Raw genomic sequence first — 19,028 nt, 5'->3', positions numbered from 1 at the left:
TGCTATTTCACATGCCTTCAGACCTTCCTCTTTTTTGTCGTGCTCGGACAGATGCATTTGATAACTTAGCATTTTGCTTTAAAATAGTACAATACAGGTAATTTCTGCTTTTTAGTACTCTGTCTTTCCTCCAGGATAAATGGAACAGTCCTACCCCCCCCTGAAGTACACGCTCTTCTTGTTAACCCATTTCTTGCCAAAACACAGCACGTAGGAAAGTAAGTAATAAGGAAACCTGACTTTTAAGTACTAAACGCTTCCAAGTCACCAATATTTCCATGTAAAAGAATCAAAACGAGTGCCTGAAAAAAAGTAGAAGATTACACCTAGAAAAGAAACTGGCTGTGAAGAAAAGAAAGGACAAATTTGGCACAAGGAATGAAAATGTTTCACCCCTTTGCTCAGAAGTGAGGAGGCATTTTACTGTTGCTGATATCAGTTACAATTATGTCAGGGTTTGGAAATACTCTTTCCCTAATGATGATAACACTTATTTTATTTAATAAAATGTAAAGGTGCCTATGAACAGACATCTCAGCACAGCACAATAAAATAAATGCAAAGGATAAAGAACTTACCAGGCTAAATATTAACTATGACTATTATTATATTTCATGAATATGTAGTCAGAAATTAGGGGAAACAGGAAACAACTTATAGTATTTTCCCTTTTTAACTTAATATGCTTGTCATCAGATAGCTAATCTTTATCAGAGAATGTGCCAAAAAGACAACCCCCCCCCCAGCAATCAAGCCAATCACACAAAAGAACTCCTTTCCCAGTTAGAACTAAAAATGAGAGACCCAATGAGATAGTAAACACAGGGGAGGGTGCACAAAGAACAATCAAGGATAAGTCTATCTGATAATGCCTACCTTTCCTGATATGAACTGCACCTGGTATATAAATATTAATTTTAATATTTCATATTTATGCTCTGAGACTGATGTATTTCTAATAGGCTTCCTGAAAAGGGGCTATTTCTATTTGCATGGGAATGAAACAGTCTCTAAAAGTTGTGGAAGGCCTTCAAAGAGACTAATGAGACATTACATAAAACTTCTAAAACACTAAGCGTGTCAGACCCATATCAAAAGTGTTCCATGGAAATGGTGAAAACCTTGTATTAAATGCATACCAGCATCATAGAATACCAGGCTTGGAAGGGACCTCATCTAGTCCAACTCCCTGCTCAAAGCAGGGCCAATCTCCAATTTTTGCCCCAGATCCCTGAATGGTCCCCTCCAGGATTGAACTCGCAAGGCTGGGTTCAGCAGGCCAGTGCTCAATGAGCTATCCCTCCCCCCATGCCGACGTCAAAAGAAGAAAAGAGCTGAGACTTTACGGCGTGCGCGGGGCGGGGGGGATGGTCCTGGACGCCGGCAGGCGATTGCCCTGGTAAAGGAGGGCTCCAGCCAGCACTATTTGGATTGCCAGCCAGGGCCTAGTGCTGATAACGGGCATGCATGAGGGCAAAACCCTGATTTATTGCTTGGCACGCTGGGCTTTAGTGTCACTTCCATGGGCGTCCGAGCCCTGGTCACTGACGCCTCCAGCCAAGGGGCGGTGCTGCCGGGACGGGGCCTACAGCAGGTGTCGGGGGGCGGGGGCCTAGCCTGGGCCTCCCCCTCAGCGGGCGCCGGGGGCGCACAGACTGAGGGGGCTTTGAGAGCTACGCCTCCGGTGGACGCCTGAGCTCGGGGCACCCCGCGTGACGCGGTGCTGCTGCCTCGGGACCTTGACGGGTACGGGCGATAACGGCTGGCTTCTGTGAGGGAAGGTCGTGACCTTTAGGCGGGGAGGGGGCGCTGACAAGCCGAGCTTTGAGCCTCTCCCGCAGGCCGCCCGGGTGACGGGGGGCGGCGGTGACGTCACGAGCGGGCGGGAGTCACGCCACCTCCGCAGCAGCAGACCCGCCCCCTGGCGGATGGTCAGCGCTGCGTCAGCGTGGACGGGGCAAAGCAGGGTGGGGGCTGCTCGGCCCCGCCCACGGCCCAGAGACCCAATCGGGGCTGCAATAGGCGGCCCGCCTCGCGAGCGGCTCCGCCCATGGCGCCCTCCTCTTTTCGCCGAGGGGCGGGGACCGCGAGGGGGCGCCGCCGCGCCCGCCGGGCGGTGAGCGCGCAGGCCTCGTGCCGCACGGATCCGCAGAGACCGGCCCGCGCGGCCGCGAGCTGACAGCAGGCGCGTGCTGCTCGCCCCCGAATCCCCAGGGGATGGGGACACGCCGCCGCCGTGACGGGTCAGCACCACCGCGGCCCGCAATCCGAAAAGGGTCGGTATGCCTGCTCCCAAGCGGGCCCCAGTGAGCATCAGCCCCTCCAAACCCGTAGGGGCTCAGTCCACAGTGCCCCTCAGCCGGCATCAGTGTCGGCACTGCCCCCAGCCGTCGGGGACCAGGACGTGCCGCCCCAAGCTGGCATCGCTATTGGTCAGCACCACCCAACCCCAGTCCGCAGTGGGCTGGCGTGCGGCACCCTGGCCTTGGCCGCAGCAGGGTCGCTCTTAACCCCCACCCCTCCACACACACTCCAGCCGGGGATTAATGAGGGACAGAACTACTCTCCCGAGGGATCCTCCCTTCCAGAGAAGATATTACTAGAGCATTATCCACCCCTCCCAGAACCTGATGCTAATGTTTCTTCTGTTCGGAAGCAGATTTTCTCCTCGTCTGTAAACATTCCATTATTACCCTGGGGCATCCCTTTCATCCTCCACTTGATCGAAAGCTCATGCTCTAATAAATTGGTTAGTCTCTAAGGTGCCACAAGTCCTCCTTTTCTAGTCTGAAAACCATTAATTGAGCTCAGACTAACAGCTGAAACCAAACAACATGATGGATCCAAATTTTTGTGTGTGTAAGCAGGTGCTTGTTTTATGAGAGAGAAGACTTGTTAAATAAACTTTTTTATTTTAGCCCAGGAATTCTAAGAAGCATCCCCTTTCTTCTTTTAAGGAACTGAGAGTGAACTTGTTAAAAACCTTCCTAGAAAAATCAGGGACTTGAAAATTTTCAAGTTGGTTAATATTTATACAGCACTTTCAAGTTTTCCTTTCAGTTGGCTAACACTTAGGACTTTCAAGATATAGGACCAAGTTCTGCACATCAGACTTATACCACATTGATTGAGGTAAGATAGGTGAGATATCTTTTACTGGACCAACCCCATTGACTGAAAATCAGGGCAGAATTTAACCTAAGCAGCACGATGTAATTGGAAAGTATTATTGCTCAGAATAAATTTTGACATAGAGTACTAGTAAGTGTAAATTATTAGTAGTATTCACATTAAGCAATACAAAATCTGTAAATCTAAACATGATGAACAGTGATTGTTCTGTAATAACTCTCTTTAGTTAATATGTAAATATAATTTTAAAAATTAATCTTATTTTCTTTTGCTGTCACAGTGCACTCAAGTCTGCCATACTGCTGCCTTGTAAGAAAAAATGTGCTAAATCTAGTGATGGGAAATCAGCTGCTTCACTTCTGCATGAAGGGTCACATTGCAGCCCACAAAATGTCATTCAGAAATTGAGATCAGTAGTAGTTAAATTTATCATAGTTCTGACGTACTCACTTTTTTTCATTTGAGGACAGATTAGAATTCATGGTGATAATTTTAATGTTATGGGGGTTGTTAACAACCTATACAGTGATTAACACTCCCACAGCTGAATTTCTGTGATGCAGTTCATGGGATTTCCCAGTCTGCACAATCTGCCAAACACTCATAGCAAAACGCTGCCCTGTATTAACTATACGCAATATGTACTGTATCATACCTTGTTCTTGTCTGGAAGCTACTTTATTTTGGCAGCACCCTATATATAATACTGATAGGCAGGTTATACATGCATCTGGTTACTAAAAATGTGTATTTTCAGAGCCACCTAATGAATTTGGATGCCCAATTACTATTAATGGGACTGACTGTCCCAAAGCCCTGTGTCTTTGAAAAAATCTCAGGCATAAAGTTTATTAATGTTATACTTTTGTACCTGATTTGTTATTGTAACAGACATAATGAGAAGGGCATTTACAAACAGGTTGAAATTACAGAAAACATTTTCGTATTATGCTTGGATAAAGGTCCTTCACATCCTTAGCACAATATCGTGCTTCACTGGACAGAGGAATGATTGACACTTCATGATCAAAAGTACCATTCACTTGGATAATTTCATTAAGAAAGAATAGCTAATTCTTTTTGGGTCACACCAGGTAGTGCCTGGATATGAATAATAATAAAAAAAGAAGTCCCCCGTTATATTTATATTTAAGAGCATGTAGAGTACAGAGAATATGAAGCAACAGAAATCCACTGTGAAAATTAGAAAAGCCAAATTTGAACCAAAATGAGTTTATCACAAAATCAAGAGATGGAAGGTAGCTTTATACCATGAAACACTTCAACTTCATTCAAGTGCTATGTAATCTATGATCATTCAGTGCTTCTTCCTATTCCCTGCAAATATTTTGAGAGGAGGGGGTATTCTTCTGGTTAAGATACTGAGCTGGTACTGGAGAGATGAATTCTATTCTTGGCTGTTCTACAACTACAATTGGCTATTTAATTTTGGGCAAACCACATAAACCTGGATTCCGCAAAGCACTTATCCTTAACTATAACTATGGGATTTAAGGATATGCTTAAGAACTCCTTTCTGGTTAACGGGTGACTTCTAAGTGCTCTAAAATCCACATTTTCCTCAGATATCATTAAAAGTTGCTGTGACTCCTGTGGGGTATGGGGTAGGATTAGTATAAAAACATAAGAATAGCCAGAGTGGGTCAGACCAATGGTCAATCTAGCCCAGTATCTTTTCTTCCAAAAGTGGCCAGTGCTACATGCTTCAGAGGGAGTGAACAGAACAAGGCACTTTATCGAGAGAGCCAAACTCTGTCGTCCAGTCACAATTTCTAGCAGTCAGAGGTTTAGGGACACCCAGAGCTTGGGGGTTCATTCCTGACCATTTTAGCTAATAGCCATTGATGGACCTATCCTCCATGAACTTATCTAATTCACTTCTGAACCCTGTTATAGTCTTGGCCTTCACATCCTTTGGCAAGGAGTTCCACAGGTTGACTATGTGTTGTGTGAAGAAGTACTTCTTTGTTCGTTTTAAAACTGTTGCCTATTCATTTAATTGGCTGACCTCTAGTTTGCAGGTTATGTGAAGGGGTAAACAACACTTCCTTATTCACTTTCTCCACACCACTCATGATTTTATAGACCTCTATCATATTCCTCCCCCATCATCTCTTTTCTAAAATAAAAATTCCCACTCTTATTAATCTCTCCTCATATGGAAGCTGTTCCATACCCCTAATAATTTCTGTTGCCCTTCTCTGTACTTTTACTAATTCTAGTATATCTTTTCTGAGATGGGGTGACCAAAACCAGGACTGGCCTTAGAAAAAATGGTGCCCTGGGCGAACTTGTATTTTGGCACCCTTTCTTTGAGTTTGTGAACAGCAGCGTGGGGTGCGGGCGTGAGGGCCAGCCAGGCTCAACAAGGAGGAGTTTCTGAGCCCGGGGACTCCCCTGGCCATACATCCCCAAACACCAAGCAGGACAGCAGGTGTGCAGCCACTACTGTGCCCGCAAGAAGGGGCAAGCCCTGCTGGCTGTACATCCCTGCCAGGCTGGCAGCTCCAAGCAGCATCACCCACCCCCCACCCAGCTGGCCAAGGGCTCCCCCCAGCTCTGGCAGCCCAGGCCCAACAGCTTGCCGCACTCAGACAGCACCCCCCTGACCACGGCACCCTCCTGTAAGGCCATCCCTGACCAGAACTGCATGCATTATTTAAGTCATGGGCATACCATGGATTGATGTAGTGACTTTATGATTTTTCTATCTTATTATCTGTTCCTTTCCTAATGGTTCCTAACATTGTTAGCTTTTTTGACTGCCGCTGCACATTGAGCAGATGTTTTCAGAGAATTATCCATAATGACTCCAAGATCTCTTTCTTGACCAAAAACAACAAGGAGTCTGGTGGCACCTTAAAGACTAACAGATTATTTATTAAGCAGTAACAGCTAATTTAGACCCCATCATTTTGTATGTATAGTTGGGATTATGTTTTCCAATGTGCATTACTTTGCTTTTATCAATAATGAATTTCATTGGCCATATTCTTGGCCAGTCACCCACTTTTATGAGATCATAGAATCATAGAATATCAGGGTTGGAAGGGACCCCAGAAGGTCATCTAGTCCAACCCCCTGCTCGAAGCAGGACCAATTCCCAGTTAAATCATCCCAGCCAGGGCTTTGTCAAGCCTGACCTTAAAAACCTCTAAGGAAGGAGATTCTACCACCTCCCTAGGTAACGCATTCCAGTGTTTCACCACCCTCTTAGTGAAAAAGTTTTTCCTAATATCCAATCTAAACCTCCCCCACTGCAACTTGAGACCATTACTCCTCGTTCTGTCATCTGCTACCATTGAGAACAGTCTAGAGCCATCCTCTTTGGAACCCCCTTTCAGGTAGTTGAAAGCAGCTATCAAATCCCCCCTCATTCTTCTCTTCTGCAGGCTAAACAATCCCAGCTCCCTCAGCCTCTCCTCATAAGTCATGTGTTCCAGACCCCTAATCATTTTGTAACTCTTCACAGTCAGCTTTAAACTGAACTATCTGCTCAACCTTGTATTTAGCTGTTACACTCTGAGTGCCTTTCCCAGACCTGAGGCTGAGTTCTGGGTAGCTCAAAAGATCGTCTCTCTCACCAACAGAAGTTGGTCCAATAAAAGATATTACCTCCCCCACCTTGTCTCTTAACTATTTTGAGTAATTTTGTATTGTCTGCTAACTTTGTCACCTGTTTACCCCTTTTTCGAGATCATTTTTGAGTATGTTGAACAGCACTGGTCCCATTACAAATCTTTGGAGACCCCGCTATTTACCTCTCTCCATTCTGAAAACTGACCATTAATTCCTACCCTTTGTTTCCTATCTTTTAACCAGTTACTGGTCCATGAGAGGACCTTCTCTCTTATCCCATGACTGCATAATCTGCTTAAGAAACTTTGATGAGGGACCTTGTCAAAGGCTTTCCAAAAGTCAAAGTATACTATATCCAATGGATCATCCTTGTCCACATTATCCCTTTACAAAAGCCATTTTGGCTCTTCCCCAATCGTGATCCAAATTTGGGATTGGGGCTCTTGTCAGCGGGAGTGGGAGGGCAGAGATGGGACACTGGGAGGAGTGACAATGAGCTGAGTGGCAGGAAGAGCAGGAAGGTTTGGGGCAAAGGGTGCCTGTCAGCCTCACATTCTCCCTTCCTGTATGTGTGCTGGGATTTTGGGGGACCTTGCCATTATGGAGTGTTTGAGCTTCTCTCCCTGTCCTCTCATGTGATTAGGATCTGGGGAGATCCCTGCCTCTCTGGAGCTGTCTGAGCTCCTCTTCCTGCCCCACACCATGCAATAGTAAGGATCTGGGGAGCTGTGTCCCTCTCGGGGTCAGAGCCCCTTTCCCTGGTCCCCCATGTGATAATCAGGATCTGAGGGCCCATTTTGCTCTAAAGGGCTCTGAGGCCCTCTCCCTGTCCCCTTATGTGAGCTGGTATGTGGGGAAGCTCTGCCTCCAGGTAAGAATAGGCATGCTGGGAGCATGGACCAAGAACACATTGCTGAGACTGGAGTGAGTAGTTGAGAATGGGCATGCTCGATGCATATCACAGGTTCTCAAGCACTGGCATCGGGGAGTAGATATGATAGCACCACTGAGATAAGTGGAACAGCTCAAATTTTTCAGAGCTATAGTTTTGGGCTGCATTTATCTACCTGGAGTGTTCTTATTCAGCTGAGAACATCACATTGAGATGAATGAGCAACTTCACACCGCTATAAGCCTCCTATGCTGCAGATGGCTATGTAGAGCCCTTTCATCTCTCTGTACCTCAGTTTTTCCATCTGTACAATGGTGATAATGATGTTTCCCTCCTTGGTAAAATGCTTTGATACCTATTGATGAAAAGCGCTATGAAAGAGATAGGTATTAATTATTTTTATTATAATTACTGTTACCTGCCCACAGTAGTGTCCGAACTGCACACCTACATAATTACAACTGCCTAAATGACCACAATCTCCTATCAACGCTTCTCTTTCTTTTAAAAAAAAGAACTAGAAATTCATTGACCAAAAATTTAACTAATGCCGAGTTAAGGTTGCCTGGTGGTATCTCATGCCCTTCCAGATCGTCGAGTTCAGCAGAACTCTACCTTAAAGTTTTGAAAATCAGAAAATACAAAGTTTAACACCCATTCAACTTTAATTCTGCCATCTCTGAGTGATGCTACAATATATCGATAATACACATACTCACAGGCTTGCCTGTACATTGTACAGGAGCTATCTACATCTGCCCTACCCTCAAACACTTAACCTACTCCATTGAAAGATCACCACATCTAGTGCATTTTACAACACTTTCACCCTTACCTACAATGCCATCTAACACTATATTCACTTACCCTTCATTAAAATCACAGACAACACTCATCTCCCATCCAACTGCTGACAGTTCCCTGCACAAAGACTTCTGTGCCCTGCTACTAACAACCTACACAACACACTTGAAGTAAGGCATACTGAATCTCTCAAGGTACACATGGACTTCTTTCCATTGATCACAGAGACATGGATCAGGAAAGGGGCTCAAACACACATCCTCCCAGATCACTTCATATCACATTTACAACTAATCCTTCCACTAGTCAATACAACTATACCCTACTATAGCAAATGCAGCTGTCATGTATGCAGATGATTTCCAGGAGCTATTGCTAGCTCCAGGGAGGCAGAGATAAGGTTAGTGGACACATACCTTAACTCTGCATTTCCTTGTTTTCAGAAGTTTGAGTTTTGCTGAACTTGATGTTGCAGAAGGCACATTACACCACCAGATTCCCTTAAAGCTGCATTAATGAATTTTTACATCAATGAATGATTTAATATGGGTTTAGGAACCTATCTTTAGGAACAGATTTTTTATAATATTGGCTATGTAAACTCATCTGGGCAAGTACTTCAGAGCGTGGCAAGGTTGTAGATTTTAGTTAACCAAGGATGCTGCCTGTTTTCTCACTTATGTTTAGGGAAGCTTCCTAGGGTCCCAGTGTATGGGAGGGCCAATTTGTCAATAGCAGAGACTGCCTTTTTTTAGTTTGTTTTGTACAGTACCTAGCACAATGGGGACTTGGTCTAAGACTGGGACTCCTAGGTGCTCTGATACTACAAATAATAGTAAGGTGAGATGAGATAAGCTGAAGCCAGAGGACATAATATTGGTGTCTGAGCCTCCTGCCATTGGGACCTTCCTCTGCATAGCTGGGCTTCTCTGGGGATTTTACAGAAAAAACACTGGTGCTGAGGCTGGTTCATCTGAAAATCCCCTGGGGCGGCCAGACTTCTACGCGTGCCGGAGTGACAGGAAGGGCGAGAGGAGCGCTTTGGGATCTGCGGGTGGACGGCGCAGAGCGGCTCTGAGCAGCGGTGATGCCCGGGAGAGAGGCGCAGTCGGGTGCCTCGCAAGACCCTCGCTAGGCCGGGGAGAGCGCAGAGCTCGCGAGTGGGCGGGTGCGACCCCGGCCTCGCGCTCCCAGGGGCGCGTGGGGGTTTCCCGCGAGCCGCCCCCGCCGGCCGGTGACTCAGCGCCCCGGGGGCGGTCACACAAGGGCCGCTCGGAGCCCGGCGCCGGCAGAGTCCGCGAGGCGCTCGGCCGGGAAGGAGTCGCCAGCTCCGCAGGTAAGGCCGTGGCCGTGGCCCGGAGGGGGCATGAGGCGCCTGGTCTGCGCGGCGGGCTCCCCTCAGGGGTGGCCGGGCGGCTCGGCGCTCGCCGGGGCTCTCCCCGGGGCTTCTCCCCAGGGACTCCCCTCAGGGGGTCTCCCGGGCGGCCGGGCCGGGGCCGGGGCCGCGGCCGGGGCCGGCCTGGCTCTGGCGCTCCCCAGCGGCGGCTCAGGCCGGTGTGTTGCCTTTCAGACGCAGCGAGACGCGCAGCCCCGCAGCCGCCTCTCTCCGCAGCGCCCATGGGCCGCGGCCACGCTCCTCTGGTGACGGCGGCGCTGCTGGCGCTGGGCCTGGCGCTGAGCCTGGGTCCGGCCGCAGCGACACCCGCGCTGCCCCAGCGCTGCCCGCCCGGTAAGTGCCCTGGGGCGCAGGGAGGGCGGCGGGGCGCGGCGGGCCGGCCGCTGGGGCCGGCCCTGGGCGCGCAGCAGCGCCGCGGGTATCACGGCTGGAGCCAGCCAATCTCTCCGGCTCCTTCGCAGGCACGTTCCTCAGCTGTGCGGACTGTGGGCAGAGCCCGGACGCGTGTCGCGCCTGCCCCGCGGGCACTTTCTCCGCCACGGCCAGTGCACTGGGGGCGTGCAGCAGATGCCGCCGCTGTGAAGGTACAGTACTGCCTTTCCTGTAGCCCGGCTCCCTAACCTGCTGCCCCCACAGGTCCATCCAGCACAGGGGCGGGCAAACGTCTTGGCCAGAGGGCCGCCTCTGCCTGTGGAAATTGAATGGCGGGCAGGGAATGCTCAGGAAACTGAGGTTGGGGTGTGGGCTCCAGCTGGGGATGCTGGCTCCAGGGTGGGGCCAGCAATGAGGAGTTCAGGGTGTGGGGTGAGGGCTCTGGGGATGAGGGGTTTGGGGTGTAAGAGGGTGCTCTGGACTGGGACTGAGCGCTTTGGGGGGCGGAAGGGGGATCAGGGCAGGGGGTTGGGGCGGGGGGGGGGGGGTGCAGGCTCCAGGCGATGCTTGCCTCAAGCAGCTCCCAGAAGCAGCAGCATGTTCCTTCTCCGCCTCCTACACACAGGTGCGTTCAGGCGGCTCTGCTGTGTGCTGCCCCATCTCCAGGTGCTGCCCCTGCAACTCCCATTGGCCACGGTTCCTGGCCAATGGGAGCTGCGGGGCGGCGCTTGGGGCAGGGGCAGCCTGTGGAGCAGAGCCCCTTGGCTGCCCCTACGTGTAGGAGCTGGAGGGAGGACATGTCACTGCTTCTGGGTGCTGTGTGGAGTGGCCCCTGAGCCCCAGCTGGAGTGCCGGAGTGGGGCAAGCCCCAGACTCCACTCTCCAGCAGGAGCTTGAGGGCCAGATTAAAATGGCCGGTGGGCCAGATGCGGCCCACAGGCCATAGTTTGCCCATCCCTGTTCTAGTAGATGTTTGAGCATAGCAGGGTGTAGCGTACACAGACATTGAGCTGTAAATGGAATTGTTTAGCCTTGGAAGCTAGGCTAAGCGCACTCTTGGTACATGATTAATAATGTCTGGATCCATGGGCCTTTTAAACAGTATATCTATGTATGGTGTCCCTTCTGCTACCACCTCCTCCCCCATGCAAAGGTTCACTTGGAAATAAAATTGTGGAAAGGTAGATATGCCAACATACTCCAGCTCCTGTTTTGTGTGTGAGTCAGAAGTGCATGGCTGTATTTTTGTGACTATATTAAGTATGTAAGCAAAAAATTGGTACCTAGCTGTCACAAGGGCTTTGTAATAAGGCCCTCAGCTGGGCCCAGTTTGGATACCCCTGTATTACCAAAAAGGGGGAAAAAAAGTTAACTTTAAAAAAAAAATCAATTGCCAAAGTGAAAATCAGTTTGGTGCATCCATTGCACTTTTCTGGCCTGCACTCTCAGCTTGAATCCTCTGAAGCAAATAGGCAGGAGGTCCCTCTACTCATCACAGCTCCCTATTATGATGTTTTACTAGGATGGGCTTGTTTCTGACCCAGATGCTTTGAGGAGTGAGTGCCAATATGGGATATCTGTTTTTGCTCTACAGGAAAATTCAAATATAAAAGGGAGTGTTCTCCAACAGTGGATGCAGAATGTGCATGTAACGATGGGCATCGCTGTTTTGGAAAAGACTGTTCTAAATGTGTAGAAAACTGTGGAGTAGGTGAAGAGCCTCTTGAAGAAGGTAAGGCTGCCTTTGTCCCATTACTTTATGCAAAACTCTTAGGTGCTAATAATAGTAGAAAAGACCATGTGACTGTTTGCAGAATTGAGGCCTTATTGTATTATTTGCTGGTCCATTAGCTCAGTAAAACTCCATTAACATAGGTAGGGCCCTACCAAATTCACAGTCCATTTTGGTCAATTTCATGGTCATAGGATTTTAAAAATCATAAATTTCATGATTTCAGCTATTTAAATCTGAAATTTCAGAGTGTTGTAACTGTAGGGGTCCTGACCAAAAATGGAGGGGGGCGTGTGTGTATGGGGGCGGGTCATCGCAAGGTTATTGTAGGGTTGAGGGTATGTGCTGCTGCTGGAGAGTGGCAGCTGCTGGCCGGGAGCTTAGCACTGAAGGCACAGCCGCTGCCAACAGCAGCGCAGAAGTAAGGATGGCACGGTATGGCATTGCCACCCTTACTTCTGTACTGCTGCTGGCAGGTGCACTACCTTCAGAGCTGGGTGCCCAGCCAACAGGTGCCACTCTCAAGGCAGCACAGAAGTGAAGGTGGTAATACCATGACCTCCCTAAAATAACCTTGTGACAACCCTCAACTCCCTTTTAGGTTACGACCCCCAGTTTGAGAAAGGCTGGTCTCCCCTGTGAAATCTGTATAGTATAGGGTAAAAGTACACAAAAGACCAGATTTCATGGTGGGAGACCAGATTTCACGGTTCATGACGCATTTTTCATGGCTGTGAATTTGGTAGGGCCAGAAACATAGGCCTTGGTCCTTTAGAATACGAGTGACAAAGAAAAGATACTTGCAGAACTCTGGAATAGCAAGAATAGAGACATTCTGGCCTTGGGGCACAGTTCATAGGATGCTAGTTGACTCTTCAGTATCTTGAAATACATTAACAGAATTAGTTCTGTTAGTTCTTTCAGTTCAGGGACCTCAATCAACTTGTTTACAATGAAAGCCACTTATGAAAATATTTACTTTAGTTAATATAAGAACTTTACCTATCCTCACATTTTTGTTTATACAAGCCATTGATGATGAAAATTGATATATAAATGCAACATTATTTTTGCTCAGCTGTACAATAATGTCTCTTGTACCATTTTAAACGTCAATTTATATAAATGGTAACATTTGTATTTGTCAAAGGTTGCCAAAAGTGTCCCAATGGGACATTTAACAATCAGACCAATGGTCCCTGCAGACAATGGACAAAGTAAGTACATATTTTTTTTAAAAAAAAATAAGTGATTATAGCTTTGAGGTCTGCGTTTAATTCATTTTCATACATTCTTTTTTTTTTTAAACGTATTTAAGATGCCTTCCAGATAAGGTCCTGGTGAATGGGACTAATAGGAGTGATGTGGTTTGCGGACAAGCTTCAGAAACTATGACTCCAGCCACCATTTCCATCATAGTCCCTATCCATGTACAAGGTGAGTTATTGCATAATAATTCCCCACTAGAGTGAAATAGTTACAACTTGTCTTGGAATTAGCTAAACTATAGCTCTCATGCTTATAACTGAACTTAAGGGTCCTTTTATTTGTCTCCAGTCTCACAGATTGGTATAGCAGCAACAACTCTAAGCAGAAGAAGCAAAAAGAAAAGTAGCTCTAGTTGTTCAGGGACAAATAATCCAGCTGCTTCCATTGCAGGGGAGCTTTGCTCTGCAATCATTTTTAAGAAATGTTTTTGCTTCTTAGGGAAGGATCTTCAGGTGGTCACCATCGGCATCGCTGTTACTGGGGCTGTGGTAGTGTGCATAATGTTTCTGCTACCTTTGTATGTGTGCCTCAACATCTGCGACAAAAAGAAACTACCTGCTATGTTCAAGAAAAGTAAGACATGCTACCTACAATCTTCCTTTTCCTAGTGTGGGCAAGCAGGCAAGAATCCAGGTTTAAGAGTTTCCTGAGTAGCAGCATAGTTGAACTTAAATGTGTTCTTTGAAAGTCACTACACTGTGAAAAGAAAACCAGGTTTTAGATTTTTATTTAAAAAAAAAAAAAAAAGCAGGCTATTGGGAAGAAATTGGCTTTAGAAATGTTACAAAGGAGGTCTCCCGGGGCCCTTTGGGATTTGGGAGTGACTGGAGCTGGGTGAGTAATTTATTTTTTGGAGTCAGCCAGCAAATTAAAAATCAGCAAAAAAAGTGGTTCAGTTCAGAAAATGTTCAGAATTTGTATGCAAATTGAAAGAGTCTATTTTGGATCATCTGTTTCATTTCAGTCAGAAAATCGTGTGTGTCCATCCATGTTTGTCCCCTTTTAACCTTTATCCCAGTGATTTAGTGCACTTGCCTGGGATGGAGGAGAACCACATTTGAATCCACACTGTGGAGCAATGACTCAGACTCACATCTCCTCCCTTCCAAATGAGCATCTGAAGCACCAGGCTATAGGCTATTCTGTGTGTTGCTCTCAATCTCTCCTGTTGAAGTTGTTCCACTACGTATTAACTACTTAAATATTCATTGGGCCAAAGAGAAAGTGAAAATGACTTTATAGCCTGGTGATTAAGGCACTCACTTGGGAGGCAGGCTATGAAAACTAGAATCTTCTCTCTTCATGATGCAAAGTGGTCTGTCAGGTGCCCTAACCACTGGGCAAAAGGTTGGGAGGAGGACATACAGACACACATGGGTTTCTGAAGCTGGTCCTGAAAATGTTTATATTTTCTGTCCATTCAAATTGTAAGCTCTTTGGAGTGGAGAACCTGGGTACACTGTTACCATGTTGGCACTAAACTAAACATATATATAGTGTATATGTGTACGTGTACACACACACTTTGAAGTATCAGCTGAAAATAAAATCCAATATTTCAACCATGAGACGTTCATGGGCTGGGTAGGAAAAGTAGAATTAAGCATGTACATGTTCTGTTGTAGTCAAACACCAGTTGACTGTGTGTGTATATTTAAATCTTTGCTGGTTATTTCCATTAGTAGAAATTTCATTAAAGAAATTATGAGTAAAATCAACCCTTGAACTGATAGGGTTTCATATATGGATTAGAATAAATCCACACATTTGGTGCCAATAGTGGTATTTCAATCTACAGGGGAAAGCAATATTGTTCTCTGAAGTCTGGAGATTCCATGCCGCCAGCTCTCCTCACCTCAATGAGAGCCTCCTGTGCATTGGAGAAAGCAAAGCACAATAGACTAACTTACCAGGAAATCTCTTTGGAGAAAAAGGCAATTTCAGGGCAAATAACTGAATAATTCTGAAGAACTTGTTAACACCATGCAGTCCCTGCTGAGGGAAAATGAAATATGAGTGATTAAAAAGTGCAATTCAAGTTAATCATCTCTTTCTGTTTAGTGAATGTAACACCTGAGCAATCGACTCAGGAGGAGGATGCCTGCAGCTGCCGCTTTCCAGAGGAAGAACAAGGAGACTGTGATGACTGTAGCAAATCCAAACTATTCAAGGATTCCTTGGTGAATTAGAAACTGGACTTTCTAAGGAAGCCAATTGTGGTTTCCTTTCAGAGCACAGGACAGGAGCCTGGTTACATAATGGGGGTAAGGGGGGGGGGAGGGGAAGCAGAAGCAGGTTAAGTGAATTTTAAAACTTATGGACTGAACAATGCAGTCGGTGGTGGATGAAGCAGGTCTTTCTCAGTACATCACTGTCCTACAGACAGAAGAGTTGGTCTTTATATTTAAAAAAAAAAAAACTAAAAAAACAAACAAAGCCACACACCTTTTTAAAAATTAGCCCTTGCCAACATCTCTAATTCTAATGAAACTCTCTGGGCAGCATCTTTAAAATGAAAGCAAACTTGCTAACTTTTTTTCATATGCTGAGAATATTATTTCTAAAATATTATGATTTGCTCTAGAGACTAAAAAGCATCAATAATACAGGAACCACAAGCCAAACTGCTCTTCTGTTACCTCTAGTAGATGTCTATGCTATAGCTTACTTATTAAAGTTTGGGAGTGAGAATAATGTTCCTGAAGTTACAGACTAAACACTGACTACAGCTAGGTACAGTGCAGGCAGCCAGTGTACAAGCTTCCACAACTTTGCTCTTTCCAATACATTTCATGTCTGGAACTGTAGACCCTCCTAATTTGTGCTCAGCTATCACACTGATGGGTGTGGTATAAAAATCTAGACTGATACTATTTCAACTCCCAGAAGCCCTCACGCCCTGGGAATGAATTTCTATATCCTGCCCTACAGAATGCTTTCCTATTCCAGTTTAGTTAGAAGTTAAAAGGAATATGGTAAGTCAGGGTTGTCAAATGTCTCAGAACACCTTTTCTGTGCTTTCCAAATAGCTGTTATATTGATTGGCTTTGTAGGTGGCGTGGATACACCGGCGGGGGGGGGGGACAAACTACGGCCCAGGGGCTGCATCCAGCCCTTGAACTCCTGCCGGGGAGCAGGGTCCAGGACTTGCCCCAGTCCGTGGCTTGCCCTGCTCCGCGCGGCTCCTAGAAGCAGCAGCATGTCCCCCTTCCAGCTCCTACACATAGGGGAAGCCAAGAGACTCCGCATGCTGCCCCCACCCCAAGTACTGCCCCCGCAGCTCCCATTGGCCGGGAATTACGGCCACGGGTGGCACCTGCGGAGGGGGCAGTGTGCAGAGCTGTCTAGCTGCACATCCGTGTAGAAGCTGGAGGGAGGACATGCCGCTGCTTCTGGGAGCTGTTTGAGGTAAGTGCCACCTGGAGCCTGTACCCCTGTCACCCTCCCACGCCCCAACCCTCTGCCCCAGCCCTGATCTCCCTCCTGTCCTCCGAACCCCTTGGTCCCAGCCTCACCCCAGAGCCCGCCCCCCACAGCCCCATCCCACATACTGAACTCATTGCTGGACCCACTACAGACCCCGAGCCAGAGCCCTCACCCCCTCCCATACCCCAACCCCCAAATTTGTGAGCATTCATGGCCCACTATACAATTTCCATACCCAGATGTGGCCCTTAGGCCAAAAAGTTTGCCCGCCCCTGGGATACACTGTGACAGGATATTAATTTGATCTGTGAGTAGTGCAACTGAACTGCTTCATCCTTTTGATCTTAGAATATTACCCTCTGATTTTTGGATATGTTAAATACAGTACATATATTGCAGGTACAGTACATGTAAAATATAACTTACTATGTTGCTAATTTCATAGGTAGAACTATGACGTTGGAAATATTTTTGTGGCAGAAAGTGTATCTGCCTTGATCAGTCACTGTTGCTTTTAATTTGAATAAGAATGTGTATGTTTGAGTCATGGCATTGGCAGTGATAATTGTACCCTTTTACAGCACCATAAATGTATATTATATTTTTTCATTAAATGTTATTCAAAAATATAATGAAAGTCAACTAAATCAACATGTCATGTAAAGACTGGTTTTGGTGGGTTTGTTTTTTAAACTAGGCAAGATACATTCCTTCTGGCAGATGAATGAGAGCCCAGTCACTCCCTCCATGCAAGAGAAGCCTTATGTAGCAGTAATTTTTCACCAAACCCACACTCGCTGGTTTTGATTAAATGTATATATAATTGATTACAAAGCAAAATGTACGAAAAGAAGAGTCTGGAACTGAAGCCTTGCCTGAAAAGTTACATATTTACATATATTTAAATAAGATTTTTTTAAAAAAATAAAACTTTTCCTATATTTTTTCTCCTCTCAATTAATGTGTTGACAAACAAAAGTCATATTTGCAAGTTTTAAGATGTAATGACCAAGGAGTGGAAAAAAACTACCACCCTATTTATAAATGAATGTGTGGCTCTTGTAAGAAGTTCGGAATGTCACAGATTACACTGTGATCAGTTTCTAATCTAGAACCTCAGCAGTGGTGTTTTCCCTGAAAACACTTGCACCCCAACAGTTGGAGTTTCACTCTTGGACACACAGAACTCTATGCATATCTTCAGGTACTTGAAATTCTTATTCCCTTTTCCTTTTCCTTTCCTTTCCTTTCCTGCACACACACTACAGTACTTTTTCCAAGCTGTTTATTGATTGATTTTTGGAGACTAGGCATGTGGGGTAATATCTCTTATTGGACCAACTTCGATTGGTGAGAGAATCTTTTGTGCTCACATATAACTCTTCTCCACGTATGATTGATTTAATGACATTTACTTCTCACACCTGATTTGTGTCCTCTGTGTTATGCTGAGCATTTAAGCTCCATATAAAATTCCATTGAACTGAAATATAAAGTCCTTGGGGCACATCCTCAGCTAGTAAATTGACTCAACAGGGCTTGACAGTTTAGGGGGCAGATTCTAGTAGAAAGTGTTTCTAAGAATAAACATTTGTAGAAATTACTTTGTGACATAAGTATTCTGCCAGTAAATTAAAGGCTAGTATGTGGGGCATTTAGTTAGTCAATTCTGGTGCTGTAGAAAAGAATGAAAACCAGAGCCAGTGAAAGAAACAAGTGGCCAAGGAGTTCAGCTGTGAGCCTCTTTTGGCTAACTTCCATTTTAAAAACTTCTATTTTATTTAACTTGAAATATGAAGGGCATAATGCATATATCTACAAGTAGGTTTATAAAAAGAGCTTGAAATTAACACATGGTACAAACGCAAAGGAAGGTTCAGAACACTACCAGGGCATTTCCTACAAGGGACACGTTCTTATTTGCCAACAGAACTGCTGAACAGCAGCCTGTGCTACTGGATTTTATGAAAGGTGCAAGAAGCAGAAAATGAACACACATGAAAGTGCAAAACTAAAACAGCACCAATTTTAAACAATGTGCTTTGCACTTCAATATGCTCCATGTCAAAAACAACTCTATAGGAAATAAGGTAATCTCAAGTGAACAATATCTGTAGCAAATATATTTAACATATCTCAAAACTTTTACAGCATTTGAATAATCAATAGTAATCTGTAAAGTGTCTTTTTATAAAATATTAAAATTTTAGCCATGGGCTCATGTACTCCCTAGAACATATTCCAGTAGTACCTGCCTTTACTATATTCACAATGAATGGCCTGTTCTCACTCTAGATCCCAGAGAAGCACCTGTTCTTCTGAAATAATGGCACTTTTGAACAACCCCCATTTATCATCATGTATATAGTAGACACAGCTGAAAAGCTCCTTTCCCTTTCAGCAGG

At 45.7% G+C, this 19,028-nt stretch overlaps 1 protein-coding gene across 1 annotated transcript; it reads left to right on the top strand.

Annotated features, from left to right (window-relative positions):
- The first annotated feature begins 2,202 nt into the window (after positions 1 to 2,202).
- Positions 2,203 to 17,564, top strand: TNFRSF9 (TNF receptor superfamily member 9). Its single transcript, XM_073316793.1, has 9 exons — positions 2,203 to 2,276; positions 9,373 to 9,764; positions 9,999 to 10,157; positions 10,286 to 10,408; positions 11,791 to 11,928; positions 13,079 to 13,145; positions 13,247 to 13,365; positions 13,636 to 13,770; positions 15,259 to 17,564. Exons 1-9 carry the CDS (start codon positions 2,218 to 2,220, stop codon positions 15,384 to 15,386), a joined length of 1,320 nt encoding a protein of 439 aa, XP_073172894.1. The 5' UTR covers positions 2,203 to 2,217; the 3' UTR covers positions 15,387 to 17,564.
- The last annotated feature ends 1,464 nt before the right edge of the window (positions 17,565 to 19,028 follow it).

This window comes from Lepidochelys kempii, chromosome 18 (genome assembly GCF_965140265.1).
Source record: "Lepidochelys kempii isolate rLepKem1 chromosome 18, rLepKem1.hap2, whole genome shotgun sequence".
In the NCBI taxonomy this organism is placed as follows: Eukaryota; Metazoa; Chordata; order Testudines; family Cheloniidae; genus Lepidochelys; species Lepidochelys kempii.
The sequence above is the reverse complement of the archived record's forward strand: the minus strand, read 5'-3'. Positions and strand labels throughout refer to the sequence as shown.

Excerpts from the sequence above, each read along its gene's own strand:
- TNFRSF9 (XM_073316793.1), top strand. The coding sequence starts at position 2,218 with ATGGGGACACGCCGCCGCCGTGACGGGTCAGCACCACCGCGGCCCGCA. Across the intron at positions 11,929-13,078 it reads TGAAGAGCCTCTTGAAGAAG|GTTGCCAAAAGTGTCCCAAT; the intron begins GTAAGGCTGCCT and ends TATTTGTCAAAG. Across the intron at positions 13,146-13,246 it reads CCCTGCAGACAATGGACAAA|ATGCCTTCCAGATAAGGTCC; the intron begins GTAAGTACATAT and ends AACGTATTTAAG.